General features: G+C 33.3%; 2 protein-coding genes and 1 pseudogene across 6 annotated transcripts; 1 reads left to right on the top strand and 2 right to left on the bottom strand.

The window, feature by feature from the left end:
- Positions 1-348: 348 nt before the first annotated feature.
- Positions 349-4,157, bottom strand: LOC107931373 (sucrose nonfermenting 4-like protein). Of its 5 annotated transcripts, XM_016863252.2 has the most exons (14): positions 3,514-4,117; positions 3,319-3,406; positions 3,065-3,235; positions 2,849-2,983; positions 2,699-2,758; positions 2,472-2,576; positions 2,226-2,360; positions 1,980-2,118; positions 1,889-1,898; positions 1,725-1,807; positions 1,562-1,625; positions 1,396-1,462; positions 750-864; positions 349-642 (listed from the first exon to the last, which is right to left on the bottom strand). In XM_016863252.2, the coding sequence occupies exons 1-14, from the start codon at positions 3,642-3,644 to the stop codon at positions 551-553; spliced, it is 1,395 nt and encodes a 464-aa protein (XP_016718741.1). In that variant the 5' UTR covers positions 3,645-4,117; the 3' UTR covers positions 349-550. The 5 variants fall into 5 exon arrangements, with proteins under 5 accessions (XP_016718741.1, XP_016718740.1, XP_016718739.1 ...); XM_016863251.2 differs by having other exon boundaries at positions 1,725-1,898; positions 2,472-2,561; positions 3,514-4,157; XM_016863250.2 differs by having other exon boundaries at positions 1,725-1,898; positions 3,514-4,115.
- Positions 4,158-7,201: 3,044 nt separating this feature from the next.
- On the top strand, positions 7,202-8,725 carry LOC107931420 (protein SRG1-like; annotated as a pseudogene).
- A 4,632-nt stretch (positions 8,726-13,357) lies between these two features.
- On the bottom strand, positions 13,358-14,158 carry LOC107931421 (nuclear transcription factor Y subunit B-4). Its single transcript, XM_041100269.1, has 2 exons — positions 14,115-14,158; positions 13,358-14,006 (listed from the first exon to the last, which is right to left on the bottom strand). Exons 1-2 carry the CDS (start codon positions 14,156-14,158, stop codon positions 13,529-13,531), a joined length of 522 nt encoding a protein of 173 aa, XP_040956203.1. The 3' UTR covers positions 13,358-13,528.
- Between the last annotated feature and the right edge of the window lie 8,358 nt (positions 14,159-22,516).

Raw genomic sequence — 22,516 nt, 5'->3', positions numbered from 1 at the left:
TTCGACTTTCTTTAATTTTTTTAATAATACATGAATAAATCCATACATAATATGGCTGATTTGATTCACTTAACAATTACTTTATTGAACTTCTAAGTTCTAAGATATATATATAATTATTCATATAGACACTAGACAGCCACATATATGTTCTGGAGAAGGCAGGTATAGTTAATTTTTCTTCTTTCTTTTTTTTAATGTGTTGCCTCAAATTGAAAAGTTTGATTTCCATGTAATAAAAAGAATTTTTTGTATTAATTTTTCAATGGAGGGGTTTGCATAGTAAATAATCCATATTCACAACCTGTTAAGATCTTATAAAAAACATGGTGAAGAACATCATGGAACTGTTAATAACTTTGAAAGGCAAATTAAAAAAAAAAACCAATTAGAGGTGAAATAATGGCTGGCAATGGCATCTACAATCATGGAACAAATCTTTTAAATTACATGCCTCTTTTTTAGAGGGACCTAAAAATAAACACAGGCTAGAAAAAAAGAAGCAGCAAAGAGGCCAAAATCAATGGTTAAGATCACCCGGTGCCGATCCCTAACCGAGTAAGAACCTGAAAATGTCGGTGAGTGAGGTGATGCCTTCTACGCGGTTACTTCCGGCTTCCACGATAACAAGCCGTCTAACACCTGAAAAATCGGTTTTTTTTTTCAAGTTTATAGTAAATGATTTATCCCAAAATATCGAAATCTAATGGAGTTTTTGAAGTGAAAGAAAGAAAGAGAGAGCAAGTCACCAGGGTTTGCTAATTGTTCCATCACTTTAAGCAACGTATCGGTACGCAAACACATCTGACATCTTTGACTTCTTGTCCCGTAAGGAGGGTTCGAGTCCAGTCCCAATTGCAATGCCTGAAACAAGTAAAAATCGAGGGGCAAACAAAAAGATTAGGAAACAAGTTGATGCAAAGTACATTTAATCGGAGAAACATTTAATGTCGGTCGAGCTATCCATCATGTTCACAATTCGAAACCAAGATTCTTCAATGAGATTGTACTAATCATTCAACCTGTGGGCTTCGAAAACATTGAACAGGTATGAAAGGCAACATCACGTGTTGCTTGTGTCACGAACAGGGGTGAAGCCAAAAAATTGCTTTAAGGGGGCCAAAGACGAATCACAAAATTTTGGGAAAGGCCAAAAGTGCAAATTTACCATTATACAAATTTGTAATTTTTAAAATGTTGAACGGGCTACAAGGCAATTTTACATTTGGGGGGGGGACCCCACTGCCTGGCCCCACCTACACCCCTGGTCACGGGCCAGGACTCACCGTGACACTTGCAATGTACTAGTCATTACAAGCAATTACACTGCAGAACCTTGATCGAGACTACCGATAAAAATTACGGAAAAAGAATCTTAAAAGTTATAATGATTACCTGATGAACAGTCATTTCATTTAGATTATGCGTATAAGCTCTGCCTTTAGCCAAAGCCATAATATCGCTGAAACAAAGACAGCGAATTAACGAATAACTATCACCCTCGATAGAAGCTGACAATAAGTTTCGCATTCTCGGAAGATACTCAAGAATGTAACCTTACCTCCGACAATATACATCCACTAATGAGTCATTATCATCAACTATAGGTATTGAACTTACATGAGCTGTGAATACAAAGAGCAAAACCATATCATACTGATATACAACACACAAATATACGAATATCTCGAATATAAAACTGCTTAACAGAACAGGAAACGTACCTTCAACTAGCATATCTAATGCAGAACTAAGAGAGGCAGTAAGTCTCAGCATTGCAAACGGCCGACTGCTGGATTCTCCGATTCTTGGAACCCATGTACCAAGAGGGATTGCATATATCGGTAATTGCAATATAGGCAACGAGGAAGGACAATGTTTAACATACCTGCATATGCCTAGAAAACCGGACTCCATTTAGGAAGCCACGTATTTCGAACAAAATATAGTTAATTTCACGAAACTATCTAAGGGCTTACATTTTAGTATTCCGGCAAGAGAAGCGAGATGTAATAGCTGGGGAAACAAACCATCTTCCAAATGAATTATAGGAACTATAGCTACTCCACTTTGCAAAATTTTTAAAGCAACATCCTTCAAATTCTCGGATGGGCTAGCCTGCATAATCAACGAGAGGGGTCAATAACATCACTTGTGTATGCAAGTACAAAATGCACATGCACGTGCATGAAAGTAACGTGCAGATCACTATATTGAACACTAACATAGATAAGTTCTTTTGGAATCGGTCTCCCGTGCCCATCAACTTGTCCTTTCAAGTAAGCCTTTCCTTCTTTCCAGGCAGCGATACTGTGTGTTTCGAGCTCTTCCTCCGTCAAATTTGATCGATTATTTACAAGCTGCAAAACAAAAAACGAGCATGCATTTAAAGAAATACACTAAAAACAAGCTCCATCTATCAGAAAACTATCTCGGAACTGGAAAACTCAATTCTTCATTTATGAACATACCTCTCTCAGAATCAATATAAAATCTGAAGCAGTAATAACTCCAACAAACTTTCCTCTACGGAAATCCCAAAGAGGAGCCAAAGGGATGCCCTGAAAACAGCATGACTCAATAAACATAAGAATCCAAGATCCTTATTAGCAACTATGGTGACAGATTATGTGGCTAACGAGAAACGTATATGAAAATAACAAGATTGCCTAACATTCGAAGGCAGTAACATTGATACCTGCTCAGACAGAATATGAAATGCTTGTTGTACGGGCAAAGCAACATCCAAGGCAACAACCTGTTAAGACATGTCTGTCTAAATTAGCAAAATAGAACTGGTCAGAGTTGAATATATCAAGAAGAAAGACCGATAGGAATGCATCCAAACCTTGCCTGACTCAGGTAGTAACTCGTAAGCAGTATGCGCTTGTAAGTACACAGCAATGCGATGACGAGAGGCCGTTACATCCTCTTCCGAAATCCTAGGCATTGCTTGATTCAACGTAACGGCAGAAACCCGATGCTGCATTGCAAAAAACGTAGCAAAATCCGATTACAGACTACACTGAGCTAAACTAGGCCCCGAACTATAGCTAATTCTTACCATGAGACCATTATCCACTTCCATGTTATTCAATATTTCCGAACGAGGATGGACTAAAGGGACCTCAGCAGGTATAGGCATAGCGTCAAAAGTGTTAACTATACCATATTCGACAGTTTTGTGAGGTTGTCGTTCATCATGTCGCCATTCGCCATCGACGAAGAACTTGTACTGCATGTAAGAACCAACACAAGTGAGCAAATTTAACACAAAAAATCGACATGTTCAGGAAGTGCTTAAAAGACCATTCTAACCTCATGACAACCAAGCGGTACAGCATAAACAGCTTGAAACACGTTAGGGCAACCTTCAACCTGTGACATTGGCACCAGCTCCGTCCACCTTTAATTATATTCAAACAATTTAACCATTAATATAAATAGACTAATTATAAGCCTGAGCATCATAAATTTCATATATAATAAATAATTAATTAATTAAAGTGTTACCTATTGAAAGAACCAGATAAGAAAACACTTCTCCCGCCATGAGGCCATGTAAATTGAATTGGAAATAGTACCGCGCCGGCGGTGGTTACTCTGCCGGCATCTCTCGCCGGATTCATATCGGAAGCAAACATTTGGAAAAAACAACTTTTTCAACAGAATTAATTGTTCGAAAACACAAAAAAAAAACTTTTCTAACAAAAAAATATTTTTTTAACAATTTTCCCTTTTCCCTTTCAATCACTATTATGATTATACCATCAAACACTCGACTTTTTTTTACGTGATTGTACGGACGGGGAAAAAAGAAGAGAATTTGAAACTCACCAAACAATGGAGGCAAAAAGGGTATCTTCAAATTTAGGGGAAAATGGGAAAAATTGAAACCCTAAAAAGTAATTGGAAAAAAGGGGGAAAAGGAAACACCAAAATTTTTGTAAATAATTGAATGTGAAAGACAGAAATGTGAGTGAAGATCTGTTTTTTTTTTTTGCGCGATATAATCGAATCTGAATATTTGATTTTTTTATAATAATTTTATTTTCTTCTCTTTTTTTGGATTTCCTTTTTTTCTTTTCTCAATCTTTTCTAACTGTGGTGTTTTAACCGACAAAAACTTGCGGCTTGTTTGGTTCGGTGTTTTTCCCACTGTTTGTTTGGTTTGATTTGGGATTTGTGTGCTGCTAAACACGTGCGGTTTGTTTGGTGGGACTAATAAAAAATTGTTAACTTTATTATTATGATTATATATGTTTTTAATTTTATTTTTTTATTAATTGTTTATGTGGAATTAAGAGTGAGTAAAATCCGATTCGATTCGAAAAATTAGATAAAAAATTTAAATTTTGAATTAAATAGTTCGAGTTATTTGAGTTAATCAAGCTATTCGGATCAACTCGAATAAAAAAGTAAGTTTTTTGGTTTAATTCGAATATGAATTACACAATTCGAGTTATTCGAAAACCTGAATAAGAAAAAGCAAAACAACGTCGTTTTGATAAAAGTTTTTTTTTAAGTTAAAAGTCAAAACTATTAAGTTAAAAGACAAAATTACATTGTTTTTATAAATATTTACTTGTTAAATTAAAAGGTAAAACAATTATATTGTTTATGTAGTTAAATAATCTTGTACTTCGTCTACTAGTTAAATAATCGGTTCATATAAACGCAACATTGAGTATAAATAATATGATTCGTTAACTCGATTTGACTTAACTCGAAATTTTTTCACTCGATTCGATTCGATTCGAAAAAATTTTAAATTGAGTTCGGTTGCTAAAATATGATTTGTCAACTCAACTAACTCGAATTTTTTTTACTCGACTCGGTCGAATACTCACCCCTACGTGAACCTTATTTGTTTTATTTTGTGAAGTCTTATAAAAAAAAGATAATCTATATTCCATATATAGAACGCCCTAACATTTGTCCATTTTTTTATTATTATAAGATGCTTATAATGTGGTATGAGATTGGGTTTTTATATTTTTTATATTTTAACTTTTATTATTTTAGTTAAAATATTGATGTGAATTTATTTTAAAAATAATTTTTTAACAAATAAAATTAATACATTTCGATGTGATCAGTTAAAACGAATATTTTTAAGAAAAGATATGTCTTTAGCATTTTAATTCAAATAATTAAGAGTGTCAACTATTTAAACTAACTAATAATATTATTAAAACACAACAACTAAATTATATAAATCTTAAATCTTAAATTTAAAGATATTAGAGGGAGCATAATCACAATTTGACCTAAATTTTCAAGGTTTTTTTTTTTATGAAAATAGTTTGCACATATGATTAAAATAAAATATTTTAATTCCTTTTTATTTTCTTTAACTTTTGTAGGAAGAAAAAGAAGAAGAACCAATATAGGAAAATATGAAAAACATAATAAATAAATAAATAAATAATACCTAACACTCAAACTAGATTGGGCCTTAATTAATTGAGTCCAAAATTAATTCAGAATTTAACCCATGGGTCCAAAATCCAATCCAATTTTCAAATCCAACAAATACACCAATGGCCCAAATAAAATTAATCCTTAAATTGTTCCCAAAATTGAGTGAAGATACCATTCAAATTCCAGTCCGACTTAAAAGATAGTAGCTTATGTCAAATTTTACTACTAGTTTTGTAGTATGTTTTTGTTATGGATTTAGTGTTTGTTTTCTAATTTTATTATTTTTAGTTTTTTTTTTAATTTTGAAATTTTAGACTCAACTTAAATGATATCCGTTAAATTCATTAGCTAACATGATGTAGCATTTTTACGAGTATTATGTGAAAATAGTAAAGTAATATGATATATTACACATGAGATAATATATTTGTAACATAAAATTTTGAAAATATAATGAATTTAACGATTTCGATTGAGTTAAGACTGAAATTTAGAAAATCGAAAATACAATAATTAAAAATAATCGAATTAGAATATAAGAACTAGATTTACAACTTAAGCATTGCATAAGTATTAGTAGCAAAATTTGACTTAAAAGATTTTAAAATGGCCAATTCTAAAATAATTCTCAAGTTGAAGCTGAAATTTGGCCCAATTTATTTCACTATTATTAATATAAAAGGTTTTTTTTTTAATTTGAATTTGATTTTAACTGGTCAAAATGCAAAATTCTTTGTTTAAGCTCATGCCAGTCGCGCCACCCGACTGTTGAGATATCCGGAAAGCGGGTGGGACAAAGGGCAAATTGAGAACCAACATCACTAGATTTGGTCTGCATAAATGGTGACATGTTTACTTCAGCACCGTTGAAATATTGGCCCCTACTTACCACTAATATTGCCACTCAAAAACTTGCAATAACTTCAATTGCAGACCATGTTTCATTCATATGCATATGATGATAATCTAATATGCAAACAAATCATCAAGTTTTCATGGTTGGATCCATTGGTCCAATAGTCGATCCACTGCGACTGATTTTCACAATCCATTGTCTCATATTCTTGAATTTGGTATACACCTACTTGCATGTTTTAGATTGAAAGTGTTACTGATACAAAAAAGAAAAAAAAATTATATTAAAAAAAAAATTACGTCACATCTATTTGATGACCTCATTATAATGGTATACCGTGAGATTTTTTTAGATCAACGATTGAAATAAAAAGGGAGAAAAATAAATGTTTATTCACTATGGATCATGATGTGTAAGATTTGTATTAAAAAATGTGAGTTTACATTTTAATTAATTCAATAAATTTAAACACTAAATGAGATAAACTGATTTTTAGAGAAAAATTAACCGATTTAACAATTCTAAGTGACGAACACAATATTTTAATTATTGACGTGGTTTGATCAAATGGTTACAATCTCCTCATTTCTATCTTTTAACCAGAATTGATGATTTAAAAAAATCCAATGAATCCCACTATAATAAAAACTTAATTAAATGTTCGAGTTTATTTGTACACCGTATTTCTTTATATTCATAAAAGGAAGATTTAATCCTACTCGTTCAAAGAAAAATAAATTATATGCACCTATACGTGAATCAAATATTTGAGTTCATTAAAATTATAAAAGTGCATAAAAATTGACCCCACGTACCCCATATTTAACAGTGCAATAATTTGGTACGAAAGTTTGCCTAAAGAGCAGAGCTTCCAATTGTAAAACCTCATTACACATTATCAATTTCTCAGTGCTGCAAATCATGGATCCGGTGCCTAGTTTTCTGGTTGAGGTTGGGCATATCGCCGACGTTCAAGAACTTAGCAAGTCCGAGCCAACCGTAATCACTGGAAGATTCGTCCTAGACATGGCCGAGAGACCAAAGCTTGCTGCAATTGTTTCATCACCTAATGACATTCCCATTATTGATCTTTCAAAGCTCATGTCAAGTGACGAACATGTACTAGACATCATGAAACTCAAAGTTGCATGTCAAGGATGGGGATTTTTCCAGGTAAAATTAAATACATAATTTTTTGGTCTAATTGTGGTTTTAGTCCCTTTTACTATGCTGAAATTTGAGATTTAATTATTTTACTTTTAATTTGTTATAATTTGGTCCCTATCCTTTTTTTTATACAATATTAGAGGTGGGAGATGGGAGTAACACAGTTTGAACCCGTGCCAAACGGGTGTTTAACAAGAGTTTTAACCACTACTCCATACAAGTTAATACTTGATCACTATACTTTTATAATGCTATTACCATGTCTAAATTAAAAATACTGTTAAGTGGTGTCGTTAAAGTCATTGTTATTAAGTCACACAATCAGGGGCATGTAAAAATCCAATTGGCCTAGTCAAACCAATAATAAATTCACAAGTAGGGGTGGTGCTAGGGCCCCAACCCCCCTAAAATGGAAAATCTCATTTTTGGCCCTTTTAAATTTATGAAATTTTAAGTTAGTATATAGTAAAATTGTACTTTGATCCAAAAAATGATAAAATTTTGATTTAATCTTTTAAAAATTAAAAAGATATTATTAAAATGGTAAATTTAATTTTTAGCTCTCATAAAAATATACAATTTATTTCCGACTCCCTTAAAAAAAATTTCTAACTTCACCCCTATTCACATGTTAACTGAATTCTTAAGGTTGATCAAATTAAATCCCAAATTTCGGCATTGTGGAGGGATTAAAACCACAATTGGACCTAAATTTTATCATGTACTGCTCATCTGTCTGAAAATCAACTATGAAGCTTTTTCTTTTTTCTTTTTTTTCAGGTTTTGAATCATGGGATTGATTTGAAATTACTTGAAAACATTGAAAAATAGCCAAAGATTTTTTGATGTTACCATTAGAGGAAAAACAAAAGTAACCGATGGCACGAGGGACAGTTCAAGGCTATGGTCAAGCTTTTGTTTTCTCAGAGAACCAAAAGCTAGATTGGTGCAACATGTTTGCTCTTGGTGTTGAGCCACCTTGTATAGGGAACCCAAACCTCTGGCCATTGAAACCGGCTCGACTCCGGTACTTAACAATAATACCGTAAGGGAATTCCCAAACCTCGAATTCACTAATTGGTAACTAACTTATCTTCATTTTCTTGTGGCAGAAGTTTATTCAAGGGAAATTAGGAAAGTTTGTAAAGATCTTTTGAAGTATATAGCAATTAAGAGCTTAGGCTGAAAAGGGATGTTTTCGAAGAAATGTTGGGGACCGCGGTTCAAGCAGTGAGGATGAACTATTATCCGCAATTGAGTATAACATTTAAACTTTAGTTAGATTGCTAGCATGAAAATCAACAAATCAACCATTTACGTACAAAGCATATTTTCTCATACTCTACAATACGAGGGAATTTGGAAGGAGGGCCATCAAAAATATAATTTAATTTAAGGAGTTATTGGTGTCAAAAGTCAATCACACATAAATTTAATTGGGAAATAATTTAAAAATCATTCATTTTACAAAGTTATATTATAAATTAATAAAAAACTTGCACATGATGAGATGTAAACTTAAAATATTAAAATTTTTAACTTTTTTTTTGTCAAAATCAAAGTTTTCATCGTCAATAGTAGTGATTAATCCTTTCTTCACAGGTACTTTCCAAAGAGATAAATAGCTTATCATGCAATGTTATATATCCATTCTAATGGGTAGGGATCGAACCCCGACCTTATAGTTAAGGGATGAGGTGAACAACTATCACACCACATCTCATGGTTAAAAATTTAAACCTTTTAACATTAACATTTCAATCAAAACTCTATTTAATTTTTATTTAAATTTTAATAAATATATTTATTGCATTTTTTAAACAATAAAGAATAATTTTATTCCAATTTAACTTTATTTGAATCTTTTTAATAATACATGAACTAAGTTAATCCATTTAATAGTAAAAGAACTAATTTAACCAGATTTCTATAACATTTACAATAGATTCACCTATGTAAAGAGTTTATGAAGTTTACATGAGATCAAAGTGAATATGGGCCTAAAAAGACAATTGCTCGATTGCTTTATTACTTTATTACCCAATACCTTTTATGGTATTGGTGTCTTTATTATAGTAAATTGTGGGTTTAGTCACTTTTTTTTAATTTGATTAATTTTAGTTGTTATACTTTTTGAATTTTAAAATTTTAATGTTAACCTAAACAGTAGTAGTTAAGTTCATAATTTAGTCCAGGTTTTTCAACTTGATTATTTTTAATCTTTATACTTTTCGAATTTTGAAATTTCAATATTGAACGCAAACGGCAACCACTAAATCCATTAACTATTTTTTGTGCAAGTAATATGTGAAAATTGCAAGCTAACATGATATTATACATGTGATAAAATAATTACCATATAAAATCCTAGAAATAGAAAATTTAATCAATTAACAACTACAGTTTAATCGAGACAAAATTTTAAAATTATAGAGAATTAAAAATGAGTAAAATAAAGTATAAAAATTAAATTTATATTAGTGAATGGATAGAGTTTATTTCTTAAGGTGAAATTAGGGTGTTACAAAAATCAAATATGTTGTTCCATGTATACTCTATTTGAGATTTTATTATCACCAAACGTCTTCCTACAACCGTTATTGTATGTCTTAATTTGTTTAGCCTGAATTTGATGCAGGACATAAATGTTCATCTGGATAATGTTTGTTGTTGCTGTCTGCAGTTTTTTTCATTGGCTAGTGGCCTCTGATGCCCAACTTATCATTCATATAACTAGTTTATCGTATAGGTGACTAATTTATACATTAATATAATCAATTAAAGGTTCATTCTACAGGGTTGAATTTTAAATTGGTTTTTAAATTTTAAAATGTTTGTAATTGAGTTTTTAAAATATTAATTTTATATTATTAGGTCATTTCGTTGATTTAACCATAAACTTAAACGTTAAATATTAATTTAAATCTAACATGAATAGCTTGACATTTTAAATCTAAATTGATTTATGTGTTTTTAAATATATTACATGTAAATTTCAGATACCGTTACTTCGAGAACCTGATTAAAATAAAATTTTGAATGATAATTTGAAGACGTTTTGTAAAATTAACCCATCAAATTATATCTGAATTAATTCTCTAATTAATGTTTGTTGATGATAGTTAAAAATGGGAACACACATAAGTAGGGTTTCACACCTCTAATACATGTTGTCGATGGCTCTCTTTTACTTCAAAAATATTGCATAAAAAGTAGAAAATTCTCTGGCCTTTGCACATGAAACACTTCATTATAGCATGGGGGGACACCATACATCACATGGTGCCAGTTACACCCTTCTTGTATATATTTTTGGGCAAACTGTATTAAATGTCACTAAACTATTAGTAAGTTTATGTTTTGATCACTTAACTTAAAAAAGATACAAAATGATCATTGAACTATTCGGAAGTTTTTATTTAAGTTACTAAGTTGTTAAAATCGTTAATGTATGGCTTCCTCATCATCTGCACCAATCAAAAACTCGTCTTTCTCTTCTTTTTTATAGTTCATTTTTTTTGTGAAACAACTTTGAACATCATGATTCTGGAAACCAAAATCCAAAGGGTTCTCCTTTTCAATATTCGACACCGACTGTTATATCAGCTTGGATCTAGGGTATGCTCTTATACTCTTCAATGGGTACTAATCTACCGAACCGATCATTGAATCACCTCTTAGAGCTCACTGGCCAAGCTTTAAACAAAAAAACTTAACAACTTAGTGACTTAAATAAGAACATCCGAATCATTCAATGACTTCAATAAAAACTTTCGAATACTTCAGTGACCACTTTATAACGTTTTGAAATTGAGTGATCAAAACGTAAACTTACTAAAAATTTAGTGACCTTACGTATAATTTACCCTTTTAAATTTAAGCTAAAAATTTAATCAAATTGAGATAACATTATTAAAAAAAGTAACACATGAAAATATAAAATTATATGTAATTTATAATTTAATGGATACAAGATACAAAAACAATAGGATGGGCATATGCACTTACAACCGACTGTTTGATATTTGAATGGCAAGGGGGCATGGCAATAATTTTTATTTTTATTTTTAAATATAAAAAGATTCTGCTTTTTTTTTCAGTTTTGGGTATTGGGGATTCCTTGAATATTCAATCAAACATTATAATATTGATGATGAATTAGTGTGCTCTTTAAAAGTTTGCTATATGGGACAAATTCTATTTTTAGTCTTTCTTTTTTTTAATTTTGAAATTTCAATCCTAATCAAATGATGTTTGTTAATAAATTCGTTAAGTTAAATTTTGTTATTTCTGAACTGTTATGCGGTAAACATATTATTACATCTGCAATGACATATCAGCTTATTATTTTCACATAATACTCATAAAAAAAGCTAAGTTGTTTTAGTTAATAGATTTTGACGCTGAAAGTTTAAATTCAAAAAGTATAGAAATTAAAAATAATCAAAATAGAGAATATGGACAAAATCCCTCACACATATACAAGATTAATTCCAAAATTTGACTTTATGAATTTAATTGTTATCATTTCAGTCATGATTGAAATTTCAAAAATAAAAATACAATGATTAAAATTAATCAAATTAGAGTATAGAAATTAAATCTGTAACTCAAGAATAATACAGGGACTAACAGCACAATTTGACCTAATATATTTTTTGTCAGCCTCCCATCATGTTACATTTCTGTTCTAGTGAAACCTTAAAATATGTGTGTATATATGCCTCCAAATTTAAAGCCCGTCATTATGTGTAAAAACAATAGAAAACCCTAAATCAGTTTCATCCTGAAACGAGGCAAAGACTTAAAAAGAAAAAGGTCAATGGCAACAACAATAAAATAAGAGAAACCCCAAAATGAGACCCTGTTTTCATTTTCAATTAAATGATATCAATGTGGTTAGTTGGTCCAGCACTTGGTTTTTTTTTTTTGGTTAATTTCAATGCTATCTTCGTCAAGTAATGGCCCCTCCTAGCTAGCTCTCCTAGGAAGAACCCTAAGCCCAAAATAGTTTAGGTTGAAGGGATTTTGATAGAGAAGAATTCTGTGAAGCGTGATCCATTAAGGGTGACAATATTAACTAAAAATTGTGGGTTTATTAGCTTGAAAGATTGCATAAAAGAAAATTTGGACGTAGGCTAAAATTTGACTTCACTTGTAGAAGTAACATAAAACCCTTTATATTAGGAGTTAGATTTTATTTTAGTTCCTTACAATAAAAAAAATTAACAAATTAATTCATGTATGTTAAATAAAAGAACAAATTATTAATCTTTTCAGATAAAAATTTCATCAATTTCTACTATTAAAACTGGTGTAGCCGACGAAATAACTAGACATATACATATGACATGTCATATGTATCTCATGTCAACGTACAGAGACTAATTTTTAACCGTAGAAATGTATGAAACTTATAACAAAATGATTAGTTGCTCTTCGATTTAACGTATAGAGACTAATTTACATATTTTTATGTAAAGACAACAAAATACAATCTTATTCCTAGTACAAATATTTTTATAGTACTTTTACCCTTCATTTATGATCCATGTGTGTGTATACGGGGTAATTGAAGAAACTAGCTTTCAAAGTAATTATCTGAAGCTGAAACCCCAGATTCAATATGATATATATACATGTAGATGTGTGCGTATATACATGTGCTTAAAACTATGATGGGAGGCCGAAGAGTACATCATACAAGTAAGGTATTATTTCAGGTTCTAACTTTATCTCCTTCCTTTGCTCAAAGATTTCACGATTCAACCTTTAGGGCTATGAGCTCTTGGCAGAGCTGAAGCACATCAACAATTTAAAAATTCAATCATAAAATTATTCTACTAGCTAAAAGAATCAACATTAAACCAAAGAATATAAATTTAGTTTCCTCTCCTGATTCCCAAAAGCTGTAAGATATATGTTCAACTAATTGAAAGAAAGAAATAAAACTCCATACATGAAATTAAAGCAAAACTCAACAAATGAAAGTCTAAAATCAAATACCCAAAATCTAAATAAATAAATAAATAAACGCTATTTCGTTTTAAGTAAACCCCTATATCCGCCCTATATGAACCTTCAAATCAATGGCCCCATATTATCACCATCTTCAACGTTGCAATTATCAACAATGGCGACCTTATCATGATTTGCTGCTGGTTTATGTTCACCTTCAAGCTCTCTATACCTAAGCAAGTATCTTTTCAACGGCACAGCGTAATCGTCCAAGCCTAGTGTAGCTAAAGCCCAACAAATGTCGTCTCCGTTGACGGTCTTCCGCCGTTCTTTCTTGCACTTTTCCGATGTTTCGCCGGTGACGAAGCTAATGAACTCCGAAGCACATTCTTGCATAGTTTCTTTGGCTTCTTTCGAGATTTTTGCATTTGGGGGGAGGATTTGTTTCATTATACGACCGACGTTAGCTATGGGAAGTAACTGGTCTTGTTCTTTGAAGCCGACACTGTTGCCGTTGTTTGAAGTAGTACCACTGTTCCAGCATTTTCGGCCATTGTTGAAAACCTTAAACACTTGTTGGTCCCCTAAAGGGTTATAAATACTTCAAAGCTCTATATAAATACACACACAACAAATATATAATTATATATATGTATGTGTGTGTGTATACATACATATGTAAGTATGTCTTCCTCAATATCGATGTTACATGTGCTGACACTGACCCAGTTGGACATCAATGTTTGGGGCCATGTTTTCTGGCCGAAACGATTTTTAATATATATATATATAGGTCTAATTCTGGTTTTAGTTCCTCTACTATTTCTGTTTTAATTTGTAATGGTTTGGTGGTCTCTATGTTATTACAATGTTATCTATTAGGATCTATCAATAACATTAAAAATGTAAAAAGACCAAATTATGCTGAAATTTGAGATTTAATATTTCTGTTTTGAATTGGTATCGTTTGGTCTCTATGTTATTACAATGGTATCGGTTAGAACCTATTAATAACGTTAAAGACGTAGAAAAACCAAATTATGTCAAAATTTAGAATTTAATCCATTTAATTTAACATAGTTTGACATTTTTTCAATTTTATTGAATAGATTAAAAATTACAAATTGAGGCCGTTAAAGTGATAATGTGGATTTTTGCTCTAAAAATTTTATCTCTGCTATTTTTTATTGTAAGAAAGTAATTATCAACCAAAAAAACTCACATCATCATTTTAACGAAAGCCATTACAGTGTCATTAATTTGAACTTTTTAATAAGATTACAAAAATAAAAGAAGCAATTTATGTCAAACTAAAGTAAAGGGATTTATAAGCAGCTCCTTTGGGAAAAGTCTTCAAACTGTCATTCATCAGATAGCCAATTGAACCCTTACAACGTAGGTATCGTCCCATGTTAACGTTTTGTCTCCCTCTTCCACCAAATGCTCTAAATGGTTCATGAAGGGAGAGTACCTCAATTGGTAAAAATACAACCTGCAAAGCTCACAAAAGAAATGACCATATGGTGTGTAACATTAATTATGTAAACCATCTATGAAGGACTAAAAATAGAATTACACCTTACATAGATAATATGTTAGTTGTTTAAGTTGACTAAGTGCACCATGTGTTGTTGACAACCAAGCATGGTTATAAACTTTTTCCATGTAAAGCCAGTAGGGTTTATTGGAATGCAACATTAATATTGGATGCTGAGAGGGCCAATGAGGCAATTTCAAATAAACAAAGCTCATACAATTCATAATGTGGTACAAAATTAACCACCTTTCTCAATTGTTAAGCTTTAATTTTATATTTCAACCAATGAGATATGGGGTTAGCATATGGTTAGCAAAAAAATAAATGTAGGCAATTTTATACTAGTTGTATTATGGTCCTAGTGGATTCAACGAAAATATTTTATTGGAAAAGGAATAGAAAAAAACTTATTAAAAAAGGTTTCTTTGAATCCAAACGAAAAAAGAAAAGCGATTAAATTTCTTAATTTTATGAATAGTGGTATATCAAGGGTCAACAATAGTCTTAGCCTTAGAATATACTGAATATATGGAATTTACTTGATTCATTTTAAATTTATTTTTTAGATTTGAAGATGTAAGTTCACTTGTTCAGATTGTTAGATTTTTTTTTGTTAAATTCAAGTTTATTAAAGTGTCATTTTTTCGTTACATGGTTATTAAATGTATTTCTTCAAATTTAAAACATCACACCGACGAGTTTAACAAAAAAAATTAATCATATTAATAATTGAACTTGAAAAATAAATGGGCTAAATTTTTGAAAAATAAAAATAAAAAAACTAAATTTAATGCACTAAGAATATAAAAATGTAGAGCATATTTTAATTAAAAATATTCATGTAATTAAGTTATTTTAACACCTTAATTAAATAAAAATAATTTCATTATTATAATTTTAGATTGGCAGCTTTTGATAGGGTTGTTGAAGTGTTGAAATTGGTAAAAAAAGTGACAAGACAGAAGCATGATCTCGTTATGGTCCATAAAATGAAGAAGGATGATGAAAATGTGGAAACTGAATTAAAAACAACTTATATAACAAAATGGGGTTGCCATCTGGTTAAGTATTTGCTTTCTTTAGCCAATAAAAGAAAGTTTGGATAAGTTCACCACATTTTCTATGTATCTCCGTTTTTCAGAGACAATCTCTCGGAAAAGGTTATTAAACTACTCTTCGGAAAACTCCTTTAAAGACCATTTTCCGACCAAACTCTGTTAGAGTATTCAAATGAATGTGACTAAAAGCACGTGTTAAATAGTTGTTAAGTAGTTAAGTAGTTAGTCAGTTTTGATGACAGTTACAGCTCATGCTACACTGCTACGTGTTTGTATAAATACCTAGCAAATCTGCATGGCTAAAAAGTGATATATGAAAAGAATTATCTTTCTTATCTTTACTGTTCTTTGTATAAGTCTAATATGGTATCAGTTGTAAGTTCTTTCCTGGCATTTTTTTCTTGTTAACCGCTGTGTAGATTTCTTGGTTGATATGGCCTCCAGCTACTCTGATGGACTTCTTGACAGCAGGTTCTTCTCTACAAAGAAGATTAGCATTCTTCTTGATGATAATACGTATTTGTTATGGAAACAGCAGGTTCTATTGGCGGTAAAGGCGCATAAGCTTCAGCGTTTCCTGGATATTCAACAGACTCTTCCTCCACAGTTTATTTCTGATGACAGTGGCGGTCAACATGAAAACCCAGAATTTGATCGTTTTGAGCAGCAGGACAGTGCCCTTGCGTCATGGTTATTGTCTTCCATTAGCCAGGCAGTTCTTCCGCATCTGATAGGTATGGACACTAGCGCCAAAATCTGGAATGCTGTAGTAACTTTGTTTGGTAGTAAAACCACCTCTAAACTGATGTTTTATCGACGAAACTTGCACTCTCAACGAAAAGGAGATTTGAACATGAAAGAGTTTTTGATGAAAATTAAAAGTTGTTGTGATAACCTTGCTAGTTGCGGTGAAGTCATTAGTGAGCATGAACATGTGACGACAATTCTTAATGGTCTCCCTCCCGAATACGAATCTGTTATCTCTATCGTCACAGCCAGTCAAGTGCCCTACACAGTACAATGAGTGGTGTCAATGCTTCTTGATGCTGAAACTCGGCAACAGGTGATCAGTAGTGATATCTCTGGTTCTGCGAATCTTGTGTCTCATCAATCTTCTGAACCTGTTAATTCTAATGATTCTATGCCTGCTTATCGACCCTCAAATACAACTCGGGGGCGTGGTCGAGGACGTTATTCTAACTCAAAAATTCAGTGTCAACTATGCGGAAAGCCTGGTCACCTTGTTGATCGGTGTTATCATCGGTTTGATTCAACTTACAAGAGCAATAATTACGGGCCTCTCCCACAAGTTAATATGTGCGTGGTCAGTCCTCCTGTGACAACATGGCCTCCCTCCTCGCAAAATGCACAATGGAGTACACCAGGTTGGTGTTTTTCTACTCCGCTCCCATCTTGGTCTAACCTATTTGTTGGAAATGTTTCACAACAGGTCAGCACGCCAGTCCCTGGTGCAACACAGCCTCAAGCGTATTTGGCAACTCCAGAAACAGTAGCCGACAACTCTTGGTATCCAGATTCTGGTGCCACCCATCATCTCACAAATTCGGTTACTTCCATTGGAGACAGTGGTGCATACAAAGGGCCAGGTAAGGTGTTTGTAGGCAATGGTTCAGCCCTCCCTGTTATGTCTACTGGGCAATCATCCTTACTTACTCGATCTAGACCATTGATCATGAGGTCTTTGTTGCTAGTACCTGAAATTACTAAGAACCTTTTATCAGTGTCCAAGTTTGCCAAAGACAATCAAGTGATGTTTGAGTTTTTCCCTACTCAGTGTCTGGTGCATGATCTGCGGACTAGAGAAGTTCTTCTTCGGGGCTCAGAGCATCAGGGGTTATATCGGCTTCATCTTAACAAGTCTACAGCAGCTCCTGTTTCCTCCACATCTGCTCAATGTTTTGCAACTACTATGAAACTTCCTCTTAGTGTTTGGCACTCTAGGCTAGGACATCCATGTCAAGCTGTTCTTACTAAGGCTCTTGCATGTTGTAATATACAAGCTACCGATATTAATAAAATGGTTGATTGTATTGTTTGTCATCTGGGTAAGGAGCGTAAACTTCCGTTTGTCAAGTCCAGCACTGTTTATACTGCTCCACTACAATTGGTTGTTGCAGATGTTTGGGGGCCAGCTCCGGTTGTGTCTAATGGATTTCGCTATTATGTTGCATTTACTGATGCTTACTCACGCTATACATGGCTCTATTTCTTGAAAAACAAATCTGATGTTGCTGGTGTCTTTCCACAGTTCCATCGCCAAGCTGAGAGAGTGCTAGGTCTAAAACTCAAAGTCCTGCAAACAGATGGGGGAGGGGAGTTTCAGGTGTTGAAAAACTATTTAGTTCAGCAAGGAATTCTGCATCGCTTCATTTGTCCATACACGTCTGCTCAAAATGGACTTGTTGAACGCAAGCATCGACGGGTGGTTGAAACAGGCCTGTCTATGTTCGCTCATGCCACCATGCCATTAACCTTTTGGAATGAAGCCTTCTGTAGTGCTGTCTTTCTGGTCAACCGATTACCGTCTTAACCTCTAGGTAATATATCCCCATATGAACAATTGTTTAAAACAAAACCTGATTATTCTTTTCTTCGAACTTTTGGCTGCTTGTGCTTTCCAAATCTTAGACCCTTCACAAAAACAAGGCTGTAATTTCGGTCAACACCTTGTGTATTTCTTGGCTACTCATCTGCGTACAAAGGTTACAAGTGTCGCGACTCCACTGGTAAAGTTTACATCACTCGTCATGTCACTTTTAATGAAAACAAATTTCCTTACAAAACATTGTGTTCAAAAGCAACCACATCTCCCTCGGTCCCACAAGCTACCAAACTTCTTGTTCTACATCCTAGACCTGTCTCTTGCATCAACACCTTACCTACTGTAATGCCTAGCAGTACCTCTCTTACGCCTAGATCATCTCCTAGTAGTCCCACTCATACACCTAGGCCACCTACTAAACCCGTCACACCCACTATGACTCCTACACCAATTAGTTCCCATGACACATATCCCACGATACCACAAGCCCTACCTACTTCACCTTTAACTTCCAGGTCGTCTCCATCCTCCCAGTTACAACCCATTCCTGCACCCTTAAACACTCATTCCATGGTTACTAGAAGCAAGGTCGGGGTTTTCAAGCCAAAGGTTTATCTCAGTATGGCATCATCTTCTTCTAATGAAGTCCCCTCTGACGTACATGCTGCAATGCAATGTGTGAGTTGGCAGACAGCAATTTATAGTGAATTACAGGACTTGGTCCGCAATAACACCTGGACTCTTTGCCCATTGCCTGAAAATAGAAGAGCAGTCGGGTGTAAATGGCTATTTAAAGTAAAACGGAAGGCCGATGGTTCTATCGACCGGTACAAGGCACGTTTAGTGTCAAAGGGCTTCTCACAACATGCAGGACTTGATTTTCATGATACTTTCAGTCCAGTTGTTCGAGCCTCTACCATTCGCACCATCCTTGCACTTGCTGTTATGCAAAAGTGGGCATTACGACAAGTAGATATCAACAATGCTTTTCTTAATGGCGAGCTTACTGAAGAAATATACATGGAGCAGCCTCCTGGGTTTGAAGTGTCGGGTGCAGGTGGTCAGCAGCTTGTGTGCAAGCTGAATAAAGCCCTCTATGGCTTGCGACAAGCCCCTCGCGTGTGGTTCCATACGCTCAAGAAGTATCTGGTCACTCAGCTTGACTTCAATGCATCAAAAGCTGACTTGTCGTTGTTTATCCGACAGTCTACTGGAAACTATCTTCTGCTCATGGTGTATGTTGACGACATTGCGATTACTGGCAGTCGAGTGCAAGATATAGATGATGTGGTGTGTCGTCTTGATAACAAATTTGCACTTAAGGACATGGGAGACCTCAGTTTTTTCTTGGGCATTGATGTTCAACGTACACCTCATGGCATGTACCTTAGTCAGAAAAAGTATGTCATGGAGCTCCTTCAAAGGGCCGAAATGACCGGGGCAACGCCTACACCAACACTCATAGTGAGTGCTCCCAAGCTGGTTATCTCAAATGGAAGTTCCCCGTTCCCTGATGTTCATTTATATAGAAGTATAGTAGGTATGCTTCAATATGTTTGCATTACTCACCCTGATCTGTCCTTCTATGTCAACAAACTAAGTCAGTATATGAGTTCCCCAAGTGACACCCATTGGAAAGCCATCAAACGGGTCTTGCGATGATACAACTCGTTTTGTGATTGATTCGAGTCGTTAGTGTTTGCTCGATCGTGAATTTGAGTAAGGCTAAGTTTGTTTCAAAATAGAAGAAAGGCTACAAACAAACGTTTAAAAGGGAAATAGGTTTAACAACGAATGGAAAAATTTGGCTAAGGGCAGAGAATGAACCACCAATAGAGGTTGTTGACCCGAGACTCAAAGTAGCTCTTAGGTGAATGATAGTATAGGAAAACAACAAAGAAAAGACATCGACCCACTATCAAGAATGACAGGAACCTTGGTATATGATGAACGCCACACTATGAAAGTGATAAGTTCAAAAACAAGAAATGGATAGACGCCACAAGCTAAGCTTGATAAGTCAAATCAATTCCGTAAGAACAAAGAGAATTGGATAGCTCACAATTCAAATATTTCTTCTATATTCATCCAAAAGTTCTTTCTCTCTATGGCTGATTACATCTATTTATAATGTTAAAACAAGGTAACCGAATGGTCAAAAACATCCACTTAATGTGCCATAAAAACTGATGTCTTTTCTTATTCTTTGAACCAAATAACTCCTTCCATAAAATCACTTTAATTCAGCTGATTTGAATGTCTTTAATGGCTTAGAAAATGACTCTTGAGTTGTCCTTGGCTAGTTGAATAGACACCATCTCTTAACCAGCTCCTTAATGATATTCAAAGGCTTGATTAATTTCTCTTGAAAGCTCTGAAAACGGCTGGAAGTGGAAGAGTTGCTGCTGAATTTTAAAGGGCATAAAATGCTCTTTAAAAACTCCTTTTAATGATCTTTAAGCTCCTTTTTTTAACAGCCCCTTTAATTGTAACTCAAAAGAACTTGAACAGCCACTTATTAAATATGTAACAGCCTTGAATTGTAACCACTATAAGCTAAAAAGTCACCTGCAATAAACACATTAAAATGAGTTTATTAAACACATTAAAACACTTATTAATCATAACACATATTAAACTTACTTAAATAAATGAACTAAAACATATATGCAATAATTATTCCAGCAACTAGTTTAATTAAAGAAGCATAATTAAATGAACTTAACTCATGCATCAATAAATAATCCTAGGAACTAGATTAATTAAGAACAACACTTATTAAATAAAGTTCAACAAAAACACTTATTAATTAAAACTAAGATGAGTTGAATAAATGTCCAGCAACTCATTTATTAAACTAAGATACTTAAATGCATGGTTTTGAAATGCAAATTTAACTAACATGAAAGTTACATAATTAAACTAACTTGACTTAATTTAATGATGCAAACTTAACTAACGTGAAAGTTACATAATGCATGACTTTATTAAATGCAGAACACATATTAATGATGTGCAAACTATGACATAATTAAAAACACAAACTAAAATAACTAAAAATTAATGAATCAAAGTCATTATTTTCCAGCAGCCAAATTGACAAACTAAAATTAAAAACTTCATTTTGCACTTGGATCCCTCGAGTTTGGACCAATCTCAGTAGCGTCGAGTTGTGTCGTAACATGATGCGACCGGGATCGCATCATACCCTCCCTCTTAAAAATGATTTGTCCTCAAATCGGGCCACTTGCTCGAGAAAAAGTTTTCAAGATCATGACCCCCTTTGTTCATGATCCGGACAGAATTATTTTCAAAATTTTGAGAACCACAAATGGCTCGGCTAGAAAGAAGGTCATTTGCATGCCATCCCTCTTTAGGAGGGTACCACCTAACATCGTCACCTACAAAATAATAAAACAAATTAGTAACACAATGAAGGTTAAACACAAAAGAACTTTCCAGGATTTTAGTCACAACTTGAACAAATAAACTCAAAAGAACAACACATGAATCAATACCGGGATCAAAAATAGAAATTGGTTTTACCTTTTTCTTCGATGGAAACAAACCTGATTCACAAGGTATTTGAAGATTATAGTTTTGAAAATTAGAATTCCATGGTCCAAATCCCTTGAACAATGATATGGAACAGCATTCACCGGGATCAAAGACAAAGTTTTTGTTCACCATTTCAATTTGACCAGAAAATTTGTGGCTAGTAACTTATGAAGAACTTGAAACACATTAAAGTTAAAATCATGCATCACATGTTTGAATCCATTAAGCAACAATATACAACAACCTCCAGAATCAAAAATTTGATTTTGACTTGGCAAGCCAACGAAATTCATATGTTTGGTTTTCGAACTAAATAAAGATAAAACTTGAAGCAAATAGAAGGGGTCAACACATTGATTCAAAATACAATTTTGATACTCACCTTCGCTTGACGT

The sequence above is a fragment of the Gossypium hirsutum genome, chromosome D09 (assembly GCF_007990345.1).
Source record: "Gossypium hirsutum isolate 1008001.06 chromosome D09, Gossypium_hirsutum_v2.1, whole genome shotgun sequence".
Lineage (NCBI taxonomy): Eukaryota > Viridiplantae > Streptophyta > Magnoliopsida > Malvales > Malvaceae > Gossypium > Gossypium hirsutum.
This window is presented reverse-complemented; position numbering and strand designations above follow the sequence as displayed.

What these genes read in the sequence shown, in the direction of transcription:
- LOC107931373 (XM_016863250.2), bottom strand. Translation starts at nt 3,644, where the DNA reads ATGTTTGCTTCCGATATGAATCCGGCGAGAGATGCCGGCAGAGTAACC. An exon ending in AAGTGGATAATGGTCTCATG is followed by an intron (nt 2,984 to 3,064) that starts GTAAGAATTAGC and finishes TTTGCAATGCAG; the next exon opens with CATCGGGTTTCTGCCGTTAC. An exon ending in TTCATATTCTGTCTGAGCAG is followed by an intron (nt 2,577 to 2,698) that starts GTATCAATGTTA and finishes ATGTTTATTGAG; the next exon opens with TCATGCTGTTTTCAGGGCAT.
- LOC107931421 (XM_041100269.1), bottom strand. Translation starts at nt 14,158, where the DNA reads ATGGCCCCAAACATTGATGTCCAACTGGGTCAGTGTCAGCACAT. An exon ending in CTGGGTCAGTGTCAGCACAT is followed by an intron (nt 14,007 to 14,114) that starts GTAACATCGATA and finishes AGAGCTTTGAAG; the next exon opens with TATTTATAACCCTTTAGGGG.